This window comes from Phyllostomus discolor, chromosome 8, assembly GCF_004126475.2.
Source record: "Phyllostomus discolor isolate MPI-MPIP mPhyDis1 chromosome 8, mPhyDis1.pri.v3, whole genome shotgun sequence".
Classification (NCBI taxonomy): Eukaryota; Metazoa; Chordata; class Mammalia; order Chiroptera; family Phyllostomidae; genus Phyllostomus; species Phyllostomus discolor.
In genome coordinates, this window is record NC_040910.2 from 34332244 (window position 1) to 34356916 (window position 24673).

Consider the following 24673-nt stretch of genomic DNA (forward strand, 5'->3'; position numbering starts at 1 on the left):
CAGGTTCAGCCCACTCACTGGTGGTTCTGTCTTCAGTGTCGAAACTCAGGCTTAGTCAACAAAAGGGCTGTTTGCCCACCAGGCACAAAGCTCTGTGCTTAGCAGAGCACAGCCGTCTTATTTGGGTTAGATTTTCAGGTGATAGAAGATGGTTTCTAGAATGAAGAGAAGTAACGTGATGAGTGTTGTTTCATTTCTTTTAATTGCTAGAAATCTCTGATCCATTGGGTGCCAAGCACATCACATAATGCACAATAATGATTGAGGAACGGCTCTTCCTTGATCAGTGTCTGTAGACAATGGACATGAGGGGTCTTCTACTTCTTGCCTTTTGCTCTCTTTCCTTTTTCTTTCTTTCCTTTGTTTGCTTTGTTGAACTTTAGAGATTCATCTTGGCCTGGCTGGCCAGTGATGGACAGTGGGAAAGGGACAGGAGCGTTGAGCTTTAAAGTCTTCTTCCGAAGTTTCAGGTCCAAAATATCGTAAGTTACCTGTATTTCATACTGCAGCAGCTCTTGCAGGCACTCGATCTGGATGTGAATGGCCTCCTTGATGAGATTCTCTAACTCCTGGGAGGAATGGAACATGGATGGTGAACAGGGCTCAGGGGAAGGTCAAGGCCATCTGCAGATAGGGCACCTCAACAGCATCTAATTCTTTTTCCTTTCACTGGGTGCTGGGACTTTCCATTTTCCCTTCCAGATCTCCTCTCCACCCTTCTCCACCCTGTTTTGTGCCCTGGGAGGCCGACTTTTGAGGGCAGCACCAACTGGGCACCGTGACCTTTGGTTTCTGGTTGAGTTCTGCCATTGGGACCTCCAGTTGGGAGGTCCTGGCAGGAGAGCCGAGCATGGGAGGAGAATGCGGTCTCTCATCTCCCCCACCTCCCAGCCCTGGGTTGGCCATGGCTATGATCCTCTCCCTATAGCCACTCCTGTCCCACGGCCTCTCCTGTAGCTACAGCTCTCATTTGGGGTTCCAGGAATTGCTCCTTTCCTTCTGCAGTCAGGTCCGTTGTGGCGATCACCCTGTGTGAGTGTCATTTGATACTGACATTGTTCTGGGACCATAGGCCAGTGCCATACCCCCTGTTGTCTGGTCAAAGCAAGCTCCATTTAGATTGCACCCCCTCATTTTCATCCTGCCCTCATCTCACTCTCACATCTCAAAGTTCTAGTAGCTTCTTTGGAAGGGAAGGGAAATTTCTTAGAGAGTGGGCATGTCCGTCAACTAGCGACCCACCATTGGCCGTGTTCAACAGAAGATGTTCTCGGTCACCTAAACCAGGATCATAGCATCACGAAATCCTAGAGGTTGTGTGCCAAGAGGATGCACCACGTGTATTCTACGGTGTTGAATGTCCCCAGCTCAGGCACACCCCCAGGGCACACAGCGCAGGAGACCCTAGCCACAATCCACCAAGCAGGGCCCCATAGCTAAGTGATGGCCCACAGAGAAGCTGGGAGGAGCAGGGAGAAACGGCTGTGTGTGGTGGGGGCAGGTGGGCAGGAGCTAGACAGTAGGTACCCCCTTCTACCTGTGGCCTTGCCCACATGTTCTAGAGCAAGATCCCTGGAACGGGGTGGAGGCAGGCTGCTGTTTGGGTTCTACCAGTCCCGTTGGATGTCTCAATGCACTGAGATTACGTACAACTTGCCATGCTACTTATCTGGGAGACCTAACCTTAGGAGGGCATCATTCCTTCTGCTGTGTTGATCGTTCTTTAGAGATTTGCCCAGTGTTTTATATATATTTAAATGATACTTTTCAGGGCTGTTCATTCTCTGGCTGACAATTCAGGAACCAAAAGCTTTTTGGAACATGCAGGCCCTGTGACTCGCAGCTCCACACCCAGTCTCACCCCTATGCACATGCGCACATGTATGTACACATGCACACATGTATGTACACATGCACGTGCCGCATGTCCCTGTGCTCAGAGACCATGTGACAGTGATGACATCAGTGACTGTGTGTAGTTTAAAAAAAGCTTTAGACTCTGCCAGGCCCTCAAGAAGCTGGCTGCCCTGAGGCCAAGCTAGTCACCATGTATTGAAGAGCTGCTCACTGGGGACTGGCCCCCAGAGCCCCAGAGGCCCTGGAGACCCATCAAGAGGGCGACCTAGTTCCTTAGATGCACACACCAGACACCAGACACACCAGGTCCTCCCTGACCGGCCAGCCCTGCCCTTTGCCTGTCTCATCGCAGCACCGCCCTGGCTGTGCCCCATTGCTCTTCCTTCGTCATCTCCACCCAGGCCTTGCTGCGAGCAGGCAGACAAGAGGCACCCAGAGAATCTGTGGTGGTCAGAGCCTGGGGGGATTTTTGGTGGAACCTGTCACTGATGGATGATGCCATGGAAGGAAGTTGGGCTTTGGAGTCAGCCAGGCCTCAGTCCAAATCTAAACTCAGCCACATGCTAGCTTGGTGACCTAGGATGAACCGATCAAATTCTCTGAGCCTCAGCTGTCCCATCACTAAAATGGGGACATGAATTATACCTTATAGGGATGTGTTTCATGAAACATGCGTGCAAAGCCTGTGGCAGATGGCCAATGACTCGCTGTCCTTTTCAGCCCCCTCCCATGCGTGCAGACACCTGGGGTCTCATTTGTGCATCTGACTCCAGCCTGGATGTTCTCGTGGTAGGAATGGGGGTGTTTGCTCATAGCAGGGGAGCAGCCCTCCCACCTTGGGGCACAGCCTTACCTCTCTCTTCAGAACCCGGCCCTGCTGTGCTGGCTCCTCCTCCGAGAAATATTGCTGCAGCTTGTGCTCCTGCTCCAGGTGCAGCGCCTCCTTCAGGAGCAGCATGTTGGTGCGCTTCTGCACCTCCTCCATGCTGAACTCGGCCACCTGCTGCTCATGCTTCCACAGGTCGCTGTCCTTACCCTCAGCCAGCGGGAGGGGCTCGGGTGGCGAGCACACCTCCAGGTGGGTGACCGTCAGGTTGACTTCCTGGTCCTGGCCCAGGACGTACTGGTAGAGTTTGTAGTGGCGGAGGAAGGTGTTGTGGAAGTAGTCGCAGAGGGCCAGCAGGTGGGTGGTGTTGAACTGCCCCTGGTAGTCTCTGAGCTTGTTCCCTAGGATCGTCACAGCCTCGGTGATGGAGCAGCCTGTGGGCACAGAGGGGCCAGGCCTGGAGTGTGAACCGGGGCACAGCTGCATCGATCGATACAGGCTCTGAACCCAGGCCCTCTGACCCCAGAGCCCATGGGGTCAGAGCCTACCAGCTATTTTGTATGACCATTTACTAGCCGTTGACAGCTACAGGGTGTATCACATTTTCCTTTTTACCTTGGGCTCTTGAAAACTCAAAGCCAATTTTATGTAATATCTTACATTTACCCCTTTTTTTTCTTATGTGATTATCCCTCTCCTCACCTGTATTGTGACTTTTAACTCTTGTTTTCAAACCTCAGCTGTGCTGTATATTGTTTCCACTTGAAACCCTTTGCGAAGGAGATGAGGGTGTGAATAATGGAGTCGGATAGGAGTGGAGAGTGAGCTGGTCAGAGACACAGACAGGTGTCCAGGCAACTGCTGTGTTGGAGACCCGTGTCGCAGGGTGCTCATCCCACGGAAAGGTCAGCTCTGAGGGCGGCGCTGCTGGCCCTCCCACACCGGGAAGCCCAAAGTTGGGCAGCAGCTCATCTGTCTCCGCCTTCTGACTTGGTCGCCTGCTCCCCACTCCTGGCACCCTGGCCTGGGCCTAGGGTGGTGGTCCCTGCACAGCACTCACTCCCCAGCCCCAGGAGTGCCACTTGCTCACAGAGCACGCCCACCACAACCCCACCCCACACTCCCTAGAAACTAGCTCTTTTGCTGTTTCAAGCAAAATTAAAAGTTAAGTTTACTGAAAACAGTTTTTAAGAAATTAATCTTATCAATTGTTTTGCTAGAAAATGACAGTTTTAAATGATACAAGATTTGATTGCATTGCTCTTATTATGTATTTATGTAAATCTCTTTTATGCATATGTAATTTGGCAATCCAAATTTAGGTAAGTAGATAAATTACTTCAAAAGTTACTCAGAAAGTATAGATACTTTTTTAAATAATTTCCTTTAGATTTTTAAAAAAGATTTTATTTATTTATTTTTAGAGAGGGAAGGGAGGGAGAAAAGGGAGAGAGAGAAACATGAATGGTGGTTGCTGGGGGCCGTGGCCTGCAACCCAGGCATGTGCCCTGACTGGGAATCGAACCTGGGATGCTTTGGTTTGCAATCCATTGAGCTATGCCAGCCAGGGCTAGATACATTGTTAAGTTAGATGTTGATACCTTTTAATTTTTTAATTTAACTTAAAAATTTTACTTAGTCATCTTTAGCCCTGACTCGAATACAAAGAGTGAGCTCCCTGTGTGTGTAAAGCAGACACTGTGCACACCCATTGTGCAATCAGACACACAGGCCACGGTCCCACCATGTGATAGGGGCGGGCCATCAGCAAAGAGTCTGAAACAGCTCTTCGCTGTGACTCGGAAATCCCACTTCTGAGTGTGTATCCAAAGGTAATCACATCAGGCTCTTGAAGAGATTGCTGCGTTCTCACGTTCACCGCAGCATGGATTACACCAGCCACGCCATGGACACGACCTAAGGGAACGTCCACAGACGAATGGATAGAGGGAGGGATGCCCGCGTACACACACATACGCACATAATAGAATGTATTTACCCTTAAAAAAAGAAGGAAATCCTGTCATTGGCAACAACATGGATGGACCTGGGAGATGTGATGCTAATTCAAATATGACGCAGAAAGACATATATTGAATGACCTCACTGAGATGTAGGATCTCAGAGGGTGGAGCCCATAGAAGCAGAGAGTAGAATGATGGTTGCCAAGGGCCAGGGGTGGGGGAAGTGAGGAGAGGTTTGTTGCTCAGGGAGGACAAAACTCCCATTGCCTAGGGTGTACACATACTAGAGATCACCGATCCAGCATGGTGCCTAGAGGTAACAACACCATTCCAAGTCCTTGCAATTGGCTAAGGGAGTAGATCGTAAATGTTCTCACTACAAGTAAAAGTGATAGCTATGTGAGGTCATGCATATGTTAATTAGCTGCACAGCTGTAATTATTTCACAGTGCATATCGTGATGTTTCCTTGGACACCTTAAATATTTGTGAGTTATTGACAATTGGCAAATTATTTTTCAGTGATACCTCAACCAACCTGGGAGAAAAACACACACAAAAAAGTTTTAAAAAATGGTTCCTGAGGAGAGCTAGAACAACAAGAAAAGGCTGAGATGCAGCTCTGACGCATGCACAGTGTGCGAGGCACTTTCCTCCCCTTTGCTCATTTGATTCTTACAGCTTCTGGTCTGTGTCACGGAGACCCAGCCTTGGCCTGTTCTGGGAAATAAGCCAGCCAGGTTGCTGGTCCCGGGGACCTCTTCACCCTGATCCCGTGTCTCAGGTTGGTGGTGGGGAAGGGCCCAGGGTCTGCAGGAGCCCTACATTCCAGAATCGCCGGGTGCTAAAAATACAGAGCCCCCTACACACACATGCACAAACACACCCATGCATCACACGCACATATACACGCATCTCAGAAGAGGAAGTGCTGATTCCAAGGAGGGGGATGGTTTGGGAATTGCTGCCTCCTGACCTTGATCAATGAGCCAGACTGAGCTGAAAGAACTCAGATGTAGACATACAAGGCCCACTGAGTCATCAGATGACCAGCTGCAGAAGGATGGTGCCAAAGGTCCCAAATGCCCTGTTCTGCTGAGTGACCTTGACACATGGAGTCTGCCCTTAGGACCCTGGTCCCCTCCGTGTGACATGGCTGCTGGGTCCCTTCCTGCACATGTGTGAGCTTCATGCTACTCAGAGGTGATGGGAATTTTGTTCTGTTTCTTTTTGCTTTTGGAGATAGGTGGTTAAAAATGACAAGATAGAGTGTCTGTTTTCTATGGTGCTCATGTACGTTATGTAATCACAGAACAAGAATTGAGGACTCCTCTAAAGGCAACACGCAAGTCAGTGCCCAGGGCAAGTCAGTCCCCCCGGGCACCCGAGTGCAGAGAGGAGGAAGGGGAAGCACAGTGATTCTGGGTAGGGGAGGCGCTCTGGCCCTGGGTGCAGGGACTGGGTGCTAGAGGAGGTTTCCTGCAGAGAGGACCCTGGAGCCCAGAAACAGGAGGAGTTTGGCAGAAATGGCATTCCCAGTGGAAGATCAGAAGGGATAAAGTCTAGAGGCAAGTGGAGTACTGTGTGGCTATGTGCAGGGGTCCACAAGGTTCTGAGCCCCTGGGAAGCAAAGCTGGAACCCAGGGGACTGGGCTGGGGGACAGAGGGCTTGAGGTCTTCCGTTTGCAGAAGGCAAGCATGCATAAGGCACACAAAAGAGCTGCACTTCTTCACAGAAGCCAGAATTCGTGGAACCCGAGGACATCCAAGGATGGGCTTCAGGACCCTCGGGGACCCCCAGAATTGCACCCAGAATTTTGCATGAGCATGTATTTCTGGGGAGAGTGCGCATAAAGAGAATCATTTAATTAAGAACCGCAGGAAAGTTAAGAACTGTAGCAGAGAGCTTCGGAGCCCCTCAGAGCTGTTCAGATCAGAAGTGAGAGGCCACTCGGGTATTTCCAAGGCATGGTGGTGGCCCCGGAGGATGACAGGGAAGACCAGTAAGGAATCCCGGGGGGTGGGGGGAGTGGGGCAGGGTGAAGGCACCGGTTTCTGGTCATCAGTGCTGGTGCCCAGGCCAGTGTGGAAGTGACCGTGTGCTGACTTTGTGAGATGAATCATCACACCTTCTCTGGGCTCTGAGGAGCTGAATTGCTGGAAGGTGCCCTGTTCCTCCCCCGGCCTGGCCAGCAGCTCATGGTCCTGGGTCACGGCCAAGGCCAGCTCCTAGTATTCTCTCTTTGCCCAGCAGCCACACACACAGCCCAGGTTTGAAGCAAGGAGTCCACAGGCCCAGCAGTGTTCGGTGCCCTCCATAAGTGTGCACATGTGCTCCCAGCTGCCTGTCAGCCTGGTGGAGGCCCTGCTACCAGCATGAGTGGTGGCCTCGGCCTAGAGGTCACGAAACACGAGTGGGGACCTGGTTCCGGAGCAATAGGGAAGGAGTCCCTGGGCTGGATTCTAACTTTCAGCCCTGAGACCCTCGACTAAGTTTGGTTTTCAGCAAAGCTCATCCCAAGCTGGCTCACGAGATGCTTTCCTGGCCTCCAGACCCCTCTCCATTTGCCTCGGGTTGTGAAGTCCTGATGACTCAGAAAGCCGAGGATTAAGTCTCAGGGAGAAGCCTCTGGCTGCCAGGGCAGACAGATCTGTACCTGCAAGTGGCTCTTCAATAACAGGGAGTGGTCTTCATTTGCATTGGCTGCTGGGAACTTCCTGAAGATGGTCCCCAAGCCCCTGGAGGCCAGCACCTGCTGGGGATGAGGGCATAGGAGTGGAGGAGAGCAACGAGCAGGGAAGAGCGGGGGTGGGAGGACAACACCATGTGCTCCAGAATCAGGGCAAAAAGGCACTGGGCTTGGACGAGGGGCTCGTGCACCCTCCCGGGATTCCTCACTGGTCTTTCCTGTCGTCCTCCAGGGGCCTCCCACCGCCCCTCACATGCGGTTTAGGGCTGGGCAGGAGCAAGATGTGCCACATCCCAGTGGGCGGGGAGTGGTGAAAAGGAGCTGTTCCTTCTGGGTGGGCGTGAGGGGGAGGACCCAGGTGCCACTGCCAGTGCCCCCTGACAAACCAGTTTGGTTGCCCCCGCCTTGGCTCTCAGGGCAGGAACCAAGTCAGGCCACAGCCCGGCTTCCCTTTCTGAAAGCCGAGCGCCAGTCAGGGTTGACCTTGGATGACAGGGAGCACACGACAGCCCAGGGCCCGCACCACCACCCCCATCCTGTGGCCTGAATGCTGTCATCCCCCCACACCCCGCCCATCTTTCTGCTCTTGGCCAGGCTCCGCTGAACTCATTCACCCTGAGGTGCCCATGACTCGACAGCCCAGAGGACAGGGTGTGCTTCCCTTGCAGGCACAGAGAACTCCCCTGTGGGGGGTGCTCCCACTGTGCCTCTCGTTGCTCAGGCTCCACCCAGCCCTCCTGGCTCTGACACAGGTGTAGGCCCCAACCCTATTTTACTCGAGAAAGAAACTGAGGCTCAAGACGGTCAGAGAATTTGCTCAAGGGCACGTGACTGGTGAGTGGCAGAACCAAAATGCAAACTGCGGTGTGGCTAGGGGAAGCACCTTCAACCATTCCCCGGGGTTCGGTGAGGCTTTGGGCTCTCTTTGCAGAGCCTTGTAAGTAGAGACCAGAAGGAGCCCCCACCAGGCAGTGACTACGTAGAAGTGAGTGCGCCCTGGCCAGAAGCCTTGAAGATATGTTGGATCAAGAGAAATTAAACGGAGCCCTTCATATGCTAATAAGCTCAGCAAAATATGCTAATAGGTTCAGCAAATGGCCAGAAAGGGTTGAGCATACGCAATGTTTCTCAAGTTTATTTGAATTAAATAGTCTCTTGGGACCAAAGAGCATATTTTGGCAACTATTGAGCTAGTCTAGTCTGTTCATTCTGTAGATGGGAAACTGAGTCCCAGGGAAAGGAAGGGGCTTGCCTAAGGCTCATTCTCACCAAGTCAGGACCTGAGCTCCGGCCCAGGGGTTGGTGGCCTGGCACCCGTTACCACTTGCACCATGGGGAAGGGACTGGTCTTGGTTTTCATCACTGCCCCCTGCCCTGGGGCTTCTTGGTAGGGCAGAAAGGTCTCAGAAGGATGGGCAGGGGCTCTGCCTGCCCAGGGGAGGGACGAGCTAGGTCAGGAGACTCAGGTCTGGCTCTGCTCCAGGAAGTTTACTCTGTGGCTGCCCTGCTAACCCCTGGCCCTGAGGACAGGCAGGAATCTGGGGCAAGAGAATGAGAGCTCTGTACCTTCTGGGGCTCCTTCCTGCCTGCCCCAAGGTCTGGGCTGCTGGCCTCCCCTCCTTCCACTGCAAAACAAGCAGTTCCTTTGGGAACACCCCTTCCAGGTGTGTCCGGTGATGGAGCTGCCTGGAGGGCTGCTGGGAAAAGAGAGTGGGTGGTCTGGTTTGGTCTGACATCCCCCATCTGGGGACATGGATCTGCAGCGTCCCTGCTGACCTCATCAGCACTGTCTGGGGGTGGCCAGAGAGGACCAGACTGGCTGGAGAGAAACCTTCCCTGCAGCCTTGTGACCACAGCGCCAAGGATCCCACGGCACCTCATCTTGCCAGACATGCACTCTGTTTTCAGCCACTGTTCACAGTCACACGGAGGCCACCTGTGAGCCTGGGGTAGCCCCAGGATTGAAGTCAACATTGACCTTAGGGATCATTCTCAGAGCTTAGTGTGGGGTGCCGGTTAGAGCACAGACTGGAAATGCAGACAGATATAGGCCCATATACTGCTTCTGCTTCCTAACCACTCACACAGGTTATTTACTTCTCTGGGCATCAGTGATCTCATCTGTAAAATGGGGGTGATAAAAACGCTGCCTCACTGCAGTAGATGAGGGCACACATGTACGGAGCTTTCCAGCATGCCTGGCACACGGTAAGCACTCAGTAGGTAATGGGATCGTCATGAGCAATACGGTGCAGAGGCTACTGGCTGTGAACTATTCTGGAATCAACCAGTTCCTCTGAGGTCCTTACCTGACAGCGGAGGGAAAGGGTGTCTTGGAAGTCAACTGTCCCAAGTTTTGGGGTAGAGGAAGGGTAAGGGAGGATTCAACCCTTCCAGTGAGAACATTTACTGAGTAACCCAATAGTTTATAGTTTTACTGTTTCTTGGTTATCCTGTTCTCTCCCTCTTATCATGAGCTTTTCAATGACAGGGACCTATTAGAATGGACCAGATTTCCCAATCTCAATGGATTTTTCCAGGAAATTCTGGACATGTGGTTGCTGCCTAGTGCTAAGCTCTCAGTAAATAATGATACAACCAACCTTCATTGGTATACCATTTTACAGTTTTAAAGCATTTTAATTATCCATCAATTTATTTAATTGTTCACAATCAAGCTATGACATAGGTTAATTGATTCCATTTAATAGAGGAGGAAACTGAAGCATAGAGAACCTATGGAAAATCAGGACTCAAACCTGGATTCTCCAGCTCCAAGGCAAGTGTACCACAACTACTGAAGTATCTTTGAGGAGGGAATATACAACATATAGGAAATATATGGAACTACACTGCTTCCACTGGGGCTTTTAAATCTGTGTTTATAGTGGTAAAATATATATAACATTGACCTTACCATCTTAACCATGCTTAAGTGTACAGTACTATGGCCTTAAGTACATTTGCATTGTTGTACTGCCGTCTCCAAGACTTTCTTCATGTTGCAAAACTGAAACTCAATGACATTTAAATGTTAACTCCCCATTCCTCCTCCCTCCAGCCTCTGGCAATCACCAATCTACTTCTGACTCTATGAATTTGACTGTTCTAGCCACCTGATATAAGTGGAATCTACACAGTTTGTCTTTTTGTGAATGGAGTCTTTTACTTAACAGAATGTCTTCACGGGTCACCCACACTGAAGCACGTGTCAGAATGTCCTTCCTTTATAAGGCTGTATAGTATTCCACTGTGTGGACATAGCATATTGGTTTGTCTATTCACCCATCGATGGGCACTTGAGTTGTTTCTGCCTTTTGGTTATTGTGACCGGTGCTGCTATGAACATTGGTGTCCAAGTCTCTGTCTTCAGTTCTTTCTGGGTGTACACCCAGAGATGGAATTCCTGGCTCATGTGGCTACTCTCTGCTCAGTGCATTGAGGAGCTGCCATACTATTTTCATATCCACTAGGTTTTTTGTTTTTAAGATAAACCAATAGCCTCATCAAAGGCAAAATCTTCCCAAATACTTGAATTAGAGAGACATCGTTGTCTTTTTAAAGAATTCTTCTCTTTCACTTTCCTGGGACCCGAAGGGTAAACACAGGGCCAAGTTTTTAAAGGTTGTCATGGGCTTTTGTCCAAGCATTTCTCTTCACCTACAGCGGTCGCCCTACTTTGTCTGCTTAGCAAATGCACTACACCATTTCTTGCCCCATTCCTCAAGAAGTTGCATGCTCAGTGCTAGAGAACTCTGGCAGGAAGAGCAGACTCTGAGAGCGGAAGGTCACAGGGTTAAAGCTGGCTCTGCTCTTTACTGTGTAATGATCTGCAAGTTACCTAACCTCTCTGAACCTCAGTTTCATCATCAGGGAGTGAGGACAATAGTACCCAGCCGCCCAAGACTGGTGTGAACACTAGATGAGCTGATCTGTGAAGGGGGCTTAGTGCCTCGTGACTGCTGAGTGAATGTTCACTCTTTCCGGTCCTCCAGCACAGTGCTCTGGCAGTGTCTGCTGGAGAATGGCCGAGGGAGTGGAGCAGGGTTACACAGATACAGAGGGTTCAGAGGGCAGCACAGGAGCCATTAGGCAGAAGGCTCAGAGAGACAGATTTCAGTTCAGCAGCAAGAAGAACATTCTAGAAGCAAGAGATTTGTCTGTGGAGTGACTCTTGTTTGAAAGAGTGAGGAAGAATTTATCTGGAGAAAGGATTCCTGAATAACGTGTGTGGTGGTGGTGGTGGATCAGGTGATCTCTTGAGTCCCTTTCAACTCTAAGAAGCTATGGTGACTTCCATGAAGCCGACAGTTCCTCAAAGCCCTACCTGGGGCACTGTGGGTCCTCCTGGCAAAGCCCTGCATCTGTCTCAAGCTTGGGGAGGGGATTCTTGACTGTCGATCTCCATCATCATCCTTGCTATCATCATCCCTGAGATGAAACCAACCAAGTCATCCCACCATGTCAGGGACAGGGCACGTCATAGCTACTCCTCATCCCCTTTGATGCTGGGGGCCTCCAGGACCACCCAGCATGTCCAGCTGACTGAGGAAGGATGTGGGGAGTTAGAAGTAGGACATGGGTTCACCCCAAAGGACCACAGCTTTGGTCTCAAGGGCACTGGTACCATCTGCCCACATGCTGGGGGCACCTCCAGGCCAGAACACATTAGCCAACCGGCACAACTCACCCTCCCAGTTGGGCCTGCACCACCCCCACATCAGAGCCATCCTGCTGGGGGCCAGCATCCCAGGCTCAAGTTGTGACTAACTCCAGGTGACCCAGTTAGGAACTCAGCCCCTAGGTGTTCCACCTGGTTGTTCCAGGTACTCAGCTCTTCCTGCCCACCAACAGCCTTGTTCCCCTCACTGCAAGGTACTCTCCCGGGCTCCATGTTTCTCAGGCCTTCACATGCCTGGCCTACAGATCCCTCTGGTCAAGATGGAAGGTTGCATGGTGAGGCTCGTGCTCTGCCATCAGGCAGACCTGGGTTCAAATCCCAACTTTGCTTACTGGAGGTGTGGCCTGGGGCAAGTTACTTAAACTCTCTGGGCCTTAGTTCCTTCATCTTTAAAATAAAGCTTATGATGCAAGTTTGAAGTGAGGATCACTGATGATGCTGTGTGTGTGAAAGCACCATGTTATGTGCAGGACACTCATACCCTTGGGGAAGGTTCTGGAAGGTTTCTATGGCATATCTTGATTTCTGACCTACTAACTGGTGCAGTGTCCCTGGTGAACTGTGACCTCACTCAGTGCCGTAGTTTGATTTCACATGGCGCGCCCTTCCATATGGTGAAGTCCTAACCCCCAGGACCCTCAGAATGTGACTATATTTGGAGATAGTGTCTTTAAAGAGGCAATTAAGGTTAAATGAGATCATGTGGGTGGGCCCTAATCCAATACGAGTGGTGTCCTTATGGACAGAGGAGATTAGGACGCAGACACACAGAGAGGGAAGTCCAGGTGAGGTGCAGAGTGTGAAGACAGCCATCTACGAAGCAAGGATGGAGGCCTCAGAAGAAACCAACCCTGCTGACACCTTGATCTTGGACTTCCAGCCTCCAGAACTATGAGGCAATAACTTTCTATTGTTGAAACCGCCCAGTTTGTGGCATCTTGTCGTGGCAGCCTGAGCAGCCTAATATGCTCAGGGAGGAGTGTCTGACAGGATAGCTGCCTGTTTGCTCCCAAGATATCAACCAATGGCCTTTTCATAAACTTCCTCTGCCCATTAACAAAGAAGTTGCCCCCAAAGGCCCCTCCTCTGGGTTTAGTCTGAGGGACATCAGGTTCATGCTGGCGCAAGATTCAGTCAGCTGCTGATGTTGACTCACTGTTCTTAAATTCGCTTCAGTTGCTGAGTGGAAGCTGACATGACGTGCTGGAAAATTGCAATACTTAAGGAACCATGCTCTAGGTATGAACCATTTCCCGAAGAGGCTTTTAAGGTGTTCCTGCTCTCTGCTCAGGCTGGTCCTGAATCACTGGAGGCTCCCCCACGTGGGGTGGGGGACTTGGAGGCTGGTGGATAGACCCTGGGCATGGCCTTGTGTGCGCTCAGAAGAAGGGTTTGTGCAGAGGAGCCAGGGGGAGTAATCCCCTCCTGCGGACCCCAGGCTGTGGGGGGTGCGTGAGGGGGCTGCCTTCCATCCTGGCTGCCTGGTTGATGTTTTCTGAAGAATCAGGAGTGGCCATGGGTGGGACTGCAGATACCAGTGCTGTGACACACTTCACTGGGCGTGCCCGGCCACCCCATGCCTCCACTGATGGGTCATCAAGGCCTACTTCCTCCCATTCCCCAGGACAGCAGGGGAGGCGTTCTTCCTAGCCCACATGTCTACCTGGAGCATCAGAGAGGCCAGTGCTCGCCAGACATAGAGGATGGCAGGAGGCAGAAGCTCCAAAGTGACTGAAGTGCAGAAATCTCCACAAATGAGCAGCAGTGGTGGGTCCCAGGCAAGTGTCTGCACTGGCTCACACACCTCCAGCCCTTGACTCCCTGCTGAGTGAACTCTGGAGCCGGCGAGGCTGTTCCTCCTTCTACCATCCCCAGCTGCAAGGCGTCAGTCACACATGGGAATTACACCTGAAATGTCTGCAGCTCCCCCAGGCAGAGGAGGAGACCTTAGCGTTCCCATATGCCCCAACGTCTCTCTTTAGTCCTGGTCTTGGCAGGGTATGCAAAATCTGCCTGTTACCTCTGACTTTCTCCCAGCAGGACGGAGCTGGCAGCCTCTGTCCACCTCTGCTGTGCCTGGTGACTTTGTGATGGGAACTACCCAGGGCTTCTGGGAGGCTGGCAGAGGGGATGCAATGAAAGGACTTATTCTTCCGGCCTGGGGTTGGACCCGAATGTCCCGGTGAGCCATTTGCCAGGACATGGAATCAGCTTACACTTTTGAATAAAGAGCTACCCGTTCCCTCCTGGTCCTGGGGCTCGATTGGGCAGGGAGATAAGCTGAGCTGTTGGCTGTCCTGGCAGAGTTCTGATTCATTGTTGTGCAAGCATGACTCTCCTTAAACGCTGTCTGCCAACTCTGTTATCTGGTGTATGAGCAGAGCTCAACCATCCTTAGCCCGAGATTAATCTCTCTCTCTCTCTCACACACACACACACACACACACACACACACAAATCCCTAGAGAAGCTACCTTCCAAGACAAGTGACAGACCAGTGTGGACTGTCACTGAAACAGAAGCTTGAATGTGAGCTGGTCGGCCAGTGGGACCCCTGGCTGGATGCATCTTGCACCCCATGACCTGTGGTAGGTGGGACAAGTGCCCAGGAGGAGGGCAGGGCGGGAGTGAGATGAGAGAGGCCTGACCTGCCTTCCTCGCCAGCCTTCCTGCCTGTTAACGCCCGGGCCCCTAACAGGAGCAGCCAACAGATGGCTTGGGCAGGGATGCTTCCTTACATGTGTGCCTGAGGGCGGGTCACATGTGCATGGCCAGGCTAGAGGGTGTCTGGACCACTTTTCTCGTGGCCCATGATTTGAACCCATCTTCAGTCTCATCTGCAGGGGGAGGGGAAGACAAGAAATGGCACAGACAGTAAGCCCTCTGAGGGAGAGCATGCAGTAACTTCCAGCCCTGGACTGCCCAAGTCTGCTGTTCACCCTGTCTCTCCTTCGTGCATGATGGGCACAAGGGAGCTAACATTTGCTGAGCACGTACTCTGTGCCTGTCATTCTGCAGTATGTCTTGCATGCCCTGTCTTAATTTGATCCTGCCAACTGTCCTATGAGTTGGAATTATTATTGTCCACACTTTAGAGATGAGGAAATGAAGTCCCAGAGAGGTAATGTTTTCAAGATTATACAGTAGGAAGTGATAGAGGTGGGATTTGAACCCAGATCTTTGGACTGCAAAATTTCATGCCTAATCACTTTGTTGTGCAGCTTTTAACACCATCTGGACACACAATACTCAGTGCAGTAATCTTGGGACAGGTCAAGTAACCTAAACCCTCTCTGTATACGGAACATACTGTCTCCCTGGGCATCAAAAATCCATTCATTCATTCATGGGATACCTACCATGTGCCACATGCATTATTTAGTCCTGAGGGGACAGATAGAGGGGATAAAAATAAAAATAAAGAGGGCATAGACACCCTCTCCAGTGGTTCAAGCCTCCCATGATCAGCCTTCCTTGCTGTCCATTAAAGGTCTTTGGGGGAAGAGTTTAGATCTGAATAGAAAAGGAGAGTGGACTGCCTGGTGGAAACGAGGTTTGAGAAGGGTGAACTAGGCAGCCATGGTAAGCAAGGGGGTGGTGAGCATGCATGCAGGTGCTCAGAGAGGACACACCGCAGAAATCCAGGTCTTCATCCCTGTGGTCCACTCCCAAAAATCAGAGCTAACGCTCACTGAGTATTTACCAGGCACCAAGCCCACACTATGGGCTTTACATGTACAACATCACTAAAACGATCCTAGGAAGTGGGTGCTCTTGTGTTCCCATGCGTAGATATGTAATCAGAGGCTCAGGGGGGATATGACTTGCCCAGGACCCCACAACCATCAGGAGACCAAACTGGGATTTGCACCTTTTCCCTTTGGCTGCTGAGGTTCTTGGTGGATTCTGTTTTCAGGGAGCAAAATTCCAGGTTTGGAAACCACCCAAGAGCTTGTTTCTACTCCGTGTCTGTACCAATAGTGTTTTAGAAATTTTGAGATGATGTAAAGCTAAGAGGAAGAGCTTTCAGCTGAATGGCCCAAGCTCAAGATTTTAAGATGTCAGGAGGAAGGAAAGATGGGCCAACACTGACAAAATGGAATCAGTGGAGATGATTTTAAAGTCCTGAGTGTACACTCAAAATTGTGATTGCACAGGGGCAGGATGGGACAATGTTACTTACAGAGGACTGCTTGGCCAATATGAATCAATGTGACCTGGATGCTGATGAAGTAAATGCACCCCTGGGCTGTATTAACAGCAGCAGCATCAACAAGATAGGGGAGGTGATAAATCCATGATCATGTCACTGATCGAAATCCAGGTCGTGTTGTGTTTGGATCTGGATGCCACATTTTAAGAATGATATTGACAAACACAAGTATTCCCAGAGAAAGGCAGCAAGAAAGGGAGCAGTGGGTGGGGAGATGGGGAAGAGGGGTCTACGGAAATGATACCTTATTAAGAATGATAAAAGACCCGGGGGGATGTCTAGTCTAAATGTGAAGACATGATAGTAATCATATCATCTCTAGCAGAGACTATATAATCACTAAATATCTCTAGGGCCTGCACTCTGCTTCTAGAAGGTAGACTTTGAGCATTTGAGAAAAGGTGTAAAAGGAAGATGTGGCTAGCTGTAAAAAAGAACTTCCTAATAACCAAAGTGGTGTACAAAGGAGTGAATTGCCTCAGAAGGAGGGAGCTCCCTGTTGCTTGGATGGTGCTCACAGAGGCTGGAAGAACCTCGTTGGCTGGCTGGGCTCCCTGCAGAGAGGGGAGTTTTCTAATCACCCGATTTTCTTCCAACCCTGGGTTTTAGAAGCCTATATGACCCAGCTAGGCAGTGTTGGCAAGGCGTGCGACGACCAGAGATGCCAGCAGATCCTGCGCAATCTAATCTCCTCAGTTTGAAGTTGGGTTTGCATCATCCCGCCTGTTTTTCAAGGGTTCGGCCTGTGGAAGTCTCTGATGGAAACTTGAAAGAGCCCAAGTTCCCACCTGCTCGGGGCTGACATTTTTCTCACTAGTCAGTGTTTGTTCTGGCCACGAGCCACTGCAGAGCTCAGGAGCTGAACTCTGGTCCCCACGCGTTGCTGTGAGCAGTGGGGAGCAGGACACAGAGTGGTGCCAGGTAGGCCCCGGGGCACTGGGGCTGGGGGGTGGCTGGGGTGGGAAACCAGGCTATGAACAATGCTGCGTCTTGCTCAAGCCTTCAACCTGGGACCACTGGGTGGGAGCAGGGACGTGAAAGGACACGTGAGCAGCTCAAAAAACAAAAGAGGCCGATCCAAGTGCACATATGATGGGTGATGGAAACACCGAATGGCCTAAAGCAGGGGAGGGATGGGGTTTTCTTTGTGGGTGAAAAAAATCACTGTACTGTTTGGTGAGTAGGTGCAGAGGTACAGAATTAGAAAGGTCAAGACATGGAGCTAGGTGAGAACAGGTGGTGGAGGAGGCGATGGAGACAAGTGGTGAGATCAGGGAAGGACGTGGAGGTGCTGCCGGTAGGGCTGGTGGGCGAGCTCTGGGTACGTCAGGGACGCCGTGCATCGGGAACAGGAAGTGTAGCTTGGACACAAGCACTGCAGGCCTTCCCCAGCCTTTCTGGTCACCCAGACGGCCACTAAGTGGACAACGCAGGGGAGCGTATGCCGTGTGGGAACACTGGACACAGGGGTGATTCCCGTCTCAAGAGGGGCAGAGCGGAGCAGCACAGGATTTCATCACACTACTCAGAATGGTGCACAGTTTCTGGAACTTCCCATTTAACATTTCAGACTGCAGTTGAATGCAGGTAATGCAGTTGAATGCAGGTAATTGAATCTACAGAAAGCGAAACTGTGGACAAGGGGGACTACTATATGCAAAGAATCTTTAAAATTAAACGAGAAAGCAACCCGATTACAAAATGGGCAAAGATCTTAACAGATACTTCACCAGAGAAGGTACACAGATGACAAATAAGCACATAAAGAATCCTCCGCATCCTGTGTCACCAGGGAGATGCAAATTAAAACCATGAAATACCACTGCACACCTATTAGAACGGCCAAAATCCAGAGCCCAGATGACACCAAACGCTGGGGAGGATGTGGAGCAGCAGGAATGCTCCTTCATTGCTGGTGGGGACGCAGCCACTTTAAAGGCAATTGGGCAAATTTGTACAAAACTACACATACTCCAGTCATACGATCCAGCAACAGCGCTCCCTGGTATTTACCCAGAGGAGCTGAACACTTATGTTGGCACGTAAACTTGCACACGGATATGTACTGGAGCATTATTCAAAATTGCCACGGCGTGGAAGCAACCAAGATGTCCTTTGTAAGTGAAGGGAGGGAGAAACTGAAGTTTACCCCCAAAATGGAGTAATATTCATCCCTGCAAAGAAAGGAGCTATCAAGCCATGGAAAGACATGAAGGAAACTGACATGCGTATCACTAAGTGAGAGAAGCCAATACGGAAAGGCTGCCACCTCTTGTGCCACCCCAACTGCAGGACGTTCTGAAAAAGGCAACACCACGGAGACAGTAACAGGGACCCAGTAGGGGGAGGGACGAACAGGGGAGGCACAGGGGATTTGTAGAACGGCGAAACTGCTTTGTGGCTTTACTGGTGGGTACAAGTCATTATGTATTTTTCGAAACCCATAGAATGGACAAGACCATGGAATGGAGAGCGAACCCTAATGTGAGCTACGGACACTGGGCGGCTGTGGTGCAGGTTTATGGGTTGTAACAAGCGCACCCCTTCGGAGGGGGACGCCAACAGTGGGGAGGCTGTGTGTGTGCAGGTAAGGTTTCCGTGGAAGATCTGTGTGTCTTCTGCTCTGTTTTGCTGTGAACCTGAAACTGCTCTGAAAAATAAAGTCCATTAAAAAAAATAGTACAACCTGAAGCCACACAAGCCCTAGAGGAAAACAGGAATAGCTCCTTGACACTGATCTTGACAATGATTTTGTGCATGTGACACCTAAAGCACAGGCAACAAAAGAAAAAAGTAAGTGGGATTCCATCACACTAAAAAGCTTTGGCACGGCAGCGGAAATGATAGACAAAATGAAAAGGCAACCTATGGCATAGGGAAAAATGTCAGCGAACCACATATCTGATAAGGGGTTAATATCTGAAATGCATAAGGGACTAATACATTAGCAAAAACTCAAATAATTCAAGCAGAAAACAGACAAAATACCTGAATCGACATTTTCCCAAAGAAGACATTCCCACGGCCGACAAACAGGTGCATGAAAAGAGGCTCTACAACATTAATCACCAGGAAAATGTAAAGCAAAACCACAATGAGACATCACCTCACACCTGTTAGAAAGGCCACCATCCAAAAGCCTAGAGATGGCAAGTGCTGGAGAAGCAGGGGACCCATACGGAGAAAAGGGAACCCTTGTGCGGTGTTGGTGGGAGTGCCAACTGGTGCAGCCACTGTGGACAGCAGTATGGGGTAACAGTGGAACTGCCATATGATCCAGAAATCCGCCTTCTGGGTCTATGTCTGAAGGAGATGAAATGGCTGATTTGAGGAGCTGTCTGCACCCTCACGTTCACTGCATCATTCTCCATAATAGCCAGGACACGGAAACCTCTGTGTCCATCAATAAATGAATGGAAATGTGATTATACACATGCACACACAGGTGAATATTATTCATCCACAGCAAGAAGGAACTCTTACCACTTGTGACAACATGATGAACCTTGAGGACACAATGCTAAGTGTGATGTTACTTACATGTGGAATCTAAACCACTGAACTCACAGAAACAACAGAAAAGACTGGTGGTTGCTGGAGGCAGGGGTGGGGGCAGGGGAAATGGGCGTAGCTCTTTCAAAGGTATAAACTTCCCGTTGTAAGATAAGTAACTTCTGGGGATATAATGTACAGCATGGTGACATTACTGTACTGGTTAACAGTACTGTATTGTGTATTTGAAAGTTTCTGAGATAGTAGACCTTAAAAATTCACATTATAAGAAAAAATTTTAACTAGCCATTTTCAATATATACATATATCAAGTCATTATGTTGTACAGCTTAAACTAATACAATGTTACATGTCAATTATATCACACTACACTGGAAAAAATAGTGCAAAGAAATTTTTCCCAAACTACTGAAAGAGGTCCCATCATCCCAGAACCTTTTCACATGCATTTTGCTAACATGGGGACATTCATAACCACAGCCACCAGAATCAGCTGCATCACTGCTTGACACATGGCTGCCTAATTTGGTGTTTCCTCATGATTAGATCAGGTTCTGAGCCTTTGCTAGAATCATCATGGAAAGACGCTGGGTTCTTTTGCACCCTACCCAGTGGCATGGGATTCTCAGCGTGTCTTACTGAAGACGTCCACTTGGACCATTTGATTAAGGAGGTGTCTCCCAAGCTCCCCCACTGTCCAAGTATTCCCTGTCCCCTGTGATCAATAGGGATGTCATGGGGAAGTTCTTAGGAAATGTGAAAATACCCCATTCCTTATTAAACATTCACACAGTGGTTTTAGCACCCGTCGATGCTTCCTGGTTGAGTACTACTAGGATGGTGGCTATAGAAGGCTGCTCCATATGTTGTTTAATGACTCAATCCACATCACACGGCCCAACAAGTCGACAGATGTGATCACATCTCATGCCAAGGAGACCCATCTGTAGTTGCTCCATCTATAAACTCACCTGACTCTCTTTCCCCATCCCTGCCAGCAAGCTGATGCCTGTAAAAGCTTTTCTCAAGACATTCTGCAGAACAAAACCTGATACTGGGAACAATTAGCAGTCTTTTAGGAACTCAATGGGAAGTCCATGGATGGTTTTAAGCACAGGAATGTCACATTTGATTTATGTTAAGCAAAAAGAAAACTAGACTAACCAAACGTTCTGAATTATGATCCTTCTTCTCTCTTTCCTCAAACAAAATTTGATTTCCCTCTGGACCTGCTCTCTACTAGCTACCCAGAGGTAGTGATTTGATGATGATATTCATACTAAAGTGTTAACATCTGACTGGGAAGCAAACTCCTGGTGCTGTGTGAACATCTAGGAGTGGTGCAAGGTTTTCACCAGTGAAAAGACTCGGTGAGAATATTCTGTTTGCTCCACTTTCAAGAAAGCCTGCACAAGGACCCTGTTGATATGCATGTGAAAAGGGTAGATTTAAGGGGAAAAAAGGAAGGGGCTCCTGGCTCTTTAGAGCATTCCTGGGTGTGGACTGCGGGGCGGGGGGAGGGGGTCCTGTGCATCCACCTCCCCCTGCAAGCCTCTCTGACTCCTGCCCTGATGTCCCATACCTTTGGTTTCCTTAAGTATCTCTTCTGTGAACTTCACCACCTCGACCACCTCCACCCATGGAAAGCCTTTGCCCACGGCAAAGATGATGCTTTCGTAGAGGGTATCCAGCAAGATGCTTTTGCGGGAGTCTCCCACCTCGTCAAACTTCTCCCAGTTCAGCAGCCTCCGTAGGTGCTCCCGACCCTCTGGTTTCTGCGGAGGGTGCAGGGTGTCAGGGAGGAGTCAGGACCACTGGGCAAACACTGCTGGGGGTCTCCCCGTGGCGCCCCACTGTCCTGAAGAATGACCAAGAATGTGGATGAATATGCTTTCATTTCTGGACAGCTTTGCCTCCCATTTCTGGGGCGGTACTCTTCTTTCTAACTCTTCTTTCCAGCACTGCTCATTCCCCTAAGCACTCTCACGCCAGCCACGGTTGCTCTGAGTTTGGAAACCTCCAGCAGGCTTCAAGTCCTCAACTATGGTGCTTCCTTCCTCTTCCCTAAAACAAAATTTGACTCTTTGGGCCTACTTTCAACTAGCTCCCCAGGGGTATTGATCTGATAACATAATTCATACTAAAGTGTAAATGACTGAGAAGGGGCTTGCTGAGGCCAGAAGGAATGTATTTTGCTTGGTGAAAACTCTGGCATTCTACAGGTCAGGAGGAAAGATGGATCAAGGTACCTTTTTTCCCTATCTGTAGGTAAGAACCCATTTTACTTGAGAATTCATCTGGCCCTTCCAGAAAGGTTCTTATAGTTCATCAACAGGTGTAGGAGAAACAAGAGCCTTGAAGGGAGAGGGTAAGAAAAGGTGTGGTGTGGCTGGAGTGTTGCTTCTCTGGAGCAGGAGGCAGCTCTGGCCAGGGGGATTGTGGATGGAGATGTGGACTACTGGCTGACTTGGTGCCAGAGGGAGGCCCAGAGCCCTGGCCACAGCCCCCATGAACTTCTTGTCCACCACGGCCACTTCCCGGCCTGACCCAGGCAGTCCTTTCCCGCAGCCCTCGCAGATCCCCAAGCTAATGGTTGATGGGACACCTCATTGGAAGATATAGAGAAGGTGGTGGGAGCCATGTCCCAGGACAGGGATGGAGGCCCCACCAGGGGCAACCTTCGCCTGGTGCCGGCCCATCAGCTCGTAGCTGCGGGGAAAGGACCGGGGCACGCAGTTGGCGGGACCCTGGCCTGAGGTCTGCAGCAGTGCCCTGACACCCCTCTGTGGACAGCCCTGCTTGGGAAGGAGCTTGCTGAGAAGTCCGGGCCCTGCGGGTTGGATCCTCATCACTCCTTGTCACACCTTTTGGCCTCCAAATTGGTTCTGAGAAACCAAGGAAAACTGCCCCTCCCTGCCCTAAAGCAAGAGAACCCCCACCCCGCCCCTGCCTCCCACACACCACACACTCCTTACACACTTTGACATAGAATCCCAGAGGACTCAGCGGTTCCTGACGCTCCCTGGTGAGAGGTGGCAGCCCCTGGCTCTCTTGGAGTGGAGGCAGGCCCAGAGCCCACACACCCATCCCCTCCTCCCCTCCAGCGGGCTCTGAAGACAGCCACCAACTCTAAGGGCCAGTGAGCCTTTGGCTGGGCGATCTGGAGCGCACACACCCGTCATGGGCCAGAGGTGCTGCTCCAGGGAAGGAAGGGGTGATGTCCCAGGTGTGCGTCTGAAGTGGCTCCAGCGGGGGCCACTTCGCACACACACCTCACTGCTAGACCAGTCTGAGCAAACTTCCTTTTAAAAGCCGTGTTTTCTCTTTACCTGAAATTGGAAGACTTTTTTCAGCTCCTGGGGTGTTAAGTGTGCCATGGCCCCTGGGTCCGGTTGCTGGAAGACCCAGCCAGGACTGACTCAGAGTTCCGGGAACCTGGGGGTAAGGGTGCGGCTTTGTGAGGTCATGAAGACCTGCTTCTAGGTGGCTTTCTTTGAGGCTCCCTCCCCCTCAGCCCCTCCTCTGTAGCTGGGCTGCAGCTCTCCTACCCAACACCTTTGCAACACATAGCTGCTGTGTCACGGGTCCCTTTCCATCCTTGTCATCCTTGGTAGATGCCTCTGTCTAACATAAGTTTACTTCTTGCTTTCAAATAAGCTGCTCTCTCCTGAATGATCTATCTCTCCACCCATTCCTTCCCTGCCTTCCGAGAACTTCGCTCTGTTCATCCCTTATCTGTTGGTCCCCTCCAGGGTTCTGTCTGCACCGTCTTATTTTTCTAGACCACATATCCCTTTTAAAAATTCTGTCACAGCAAGAACACAACAGAGACATACCTCAATACACTGTATTGTCGTGAGCACAATACAGTGTGCACGACAGACACACAACATTGTACACAGACCTCTAGAACTGTCCATCACGCATCACTGAAAGTTTATGCCTTTTGATGAGGAACTGTCCATCCCCCTCCCCCCAGAGTCTGGCAACCACCTTTCCACTCCCTGATTTGACGGGCTTCACTGCTTCAGACATCTCGCACGTTCGGAATCACACGTTGCTTGTCCCCTGTGACTGGCTTATTTTGCTTAGTACAATGTCTTCAAGACTTATCCCATGTACTCTTTTTTTTTCATTTTTAAAATTTATTTTTTCCATCAGGGTAAAATATGCATAAGATTTACTTTGTAAACCAGTTCAATCAGCGGCACGAAGCACATTACCGTTGTGCAGCCATCACCACCACGCATCACCAAAGCTTCCCCAACCTCCCACACTGTCCCCACTAAACACTCTCCAGCTCCTTTCAGCCACCGTTTGGCTTCCTGTCTCTCTGACTCTGACTACTCTGGGTATTAATGTAAGTGGGATGACACAGTCATCTTTCCCTTTTGTGATTGGCTTTCTTTCTTGGTGGGCGTTTTTATGACAGTTATGACCCTTTTCTGCCTTTGCATATGGGGGGTGCTGGGACAGACTCTGCCTTTTAGAGCTTTGGGCCACAAGGGACCACATGGTAGATGTGACAGAGAGAAGAGCATCACTCAGAGTTCCTTTGTGTCCCTTAGTGGAAATGTGAAGTATATGTGAATATGAATGCAAAGAATGGTCTTTATGGGTGATAGGTAGCTCAAGAGGGTGGATCCTGGCAGATGCTATTTGTGGTCTGTTCAGCATTTACTCTTCCCTAGCCTTACCATAGAACCTCAGTTTTCCCAAGGGCTGCAATGTGCACAGCTAAGAAACATTTCCCTGCTTTTTTTGCAGTTAGGAGTAATCATGTGACATAGCTCCCAGGCAGGTTTTCCAGGCTTTAGAACGTCCATTTGACCTTTATTTCTTTCTTTCTTCTGGTTGGGAATGCAGAGGTGATTGCTGGAGCACCAGCAGTCATATTGCAAGCATGTGAAGGAGAATCCCATCCTGGGGT

General features: G+C 50.3%; 1 protein-coding gene across 1 annotated transcript; it reads right to left on the reverse strand.

Moving 5' to 3' along the window:
* Window positions 1-239: 239 nt before the first annotated feature.
* Window positions 240-23120, reverse strand: C8H8orf74 (chromosome 8 C8orf74 homolog). Its single transcript, XM_028519179.2, has 4 exons — window positions 23073-23120; window positions 21326-21518; window positions 2711-3117; window positions 240-569 (listed from the first exon to the last, which is right to left on the reverse strand). The coding sequence occupies exons 1-4, from the start codon at window positions 23118-23120 to the stop codon at window positions 318-320; spliced, it is 900 nt and encodes a 299-aa protein (XP_028374980.1). The 3' UTR covers window positions 240-317.
* Window positions 23121-24673: the final 1553 nt, after the last annotated feature.

Coding starts and splice junctions, on each gene's coding strand:
- C8H8orf74 (XM_028519179.2), bottom strand. CDS start 23,120: ATGGCACACTTAACACCCCAGGAGCTGAAAAAAGTCTTCCAATTTCAG. Junction 21,519..23,072: donor AAAAAGTCTTCCAATTTCAG/GTAAAGAGAAAA, acceptor CACCCTCCGCAG/AAACCAGAGGGTCGGGAGCA. Junction 570..2,710: donor GCCGGGTTCTGAAGAGAGAG/GTAAGGCTGTGC, acceptor CATTCCTCCCAG/GAGTTAGAGAATCTCATCAA.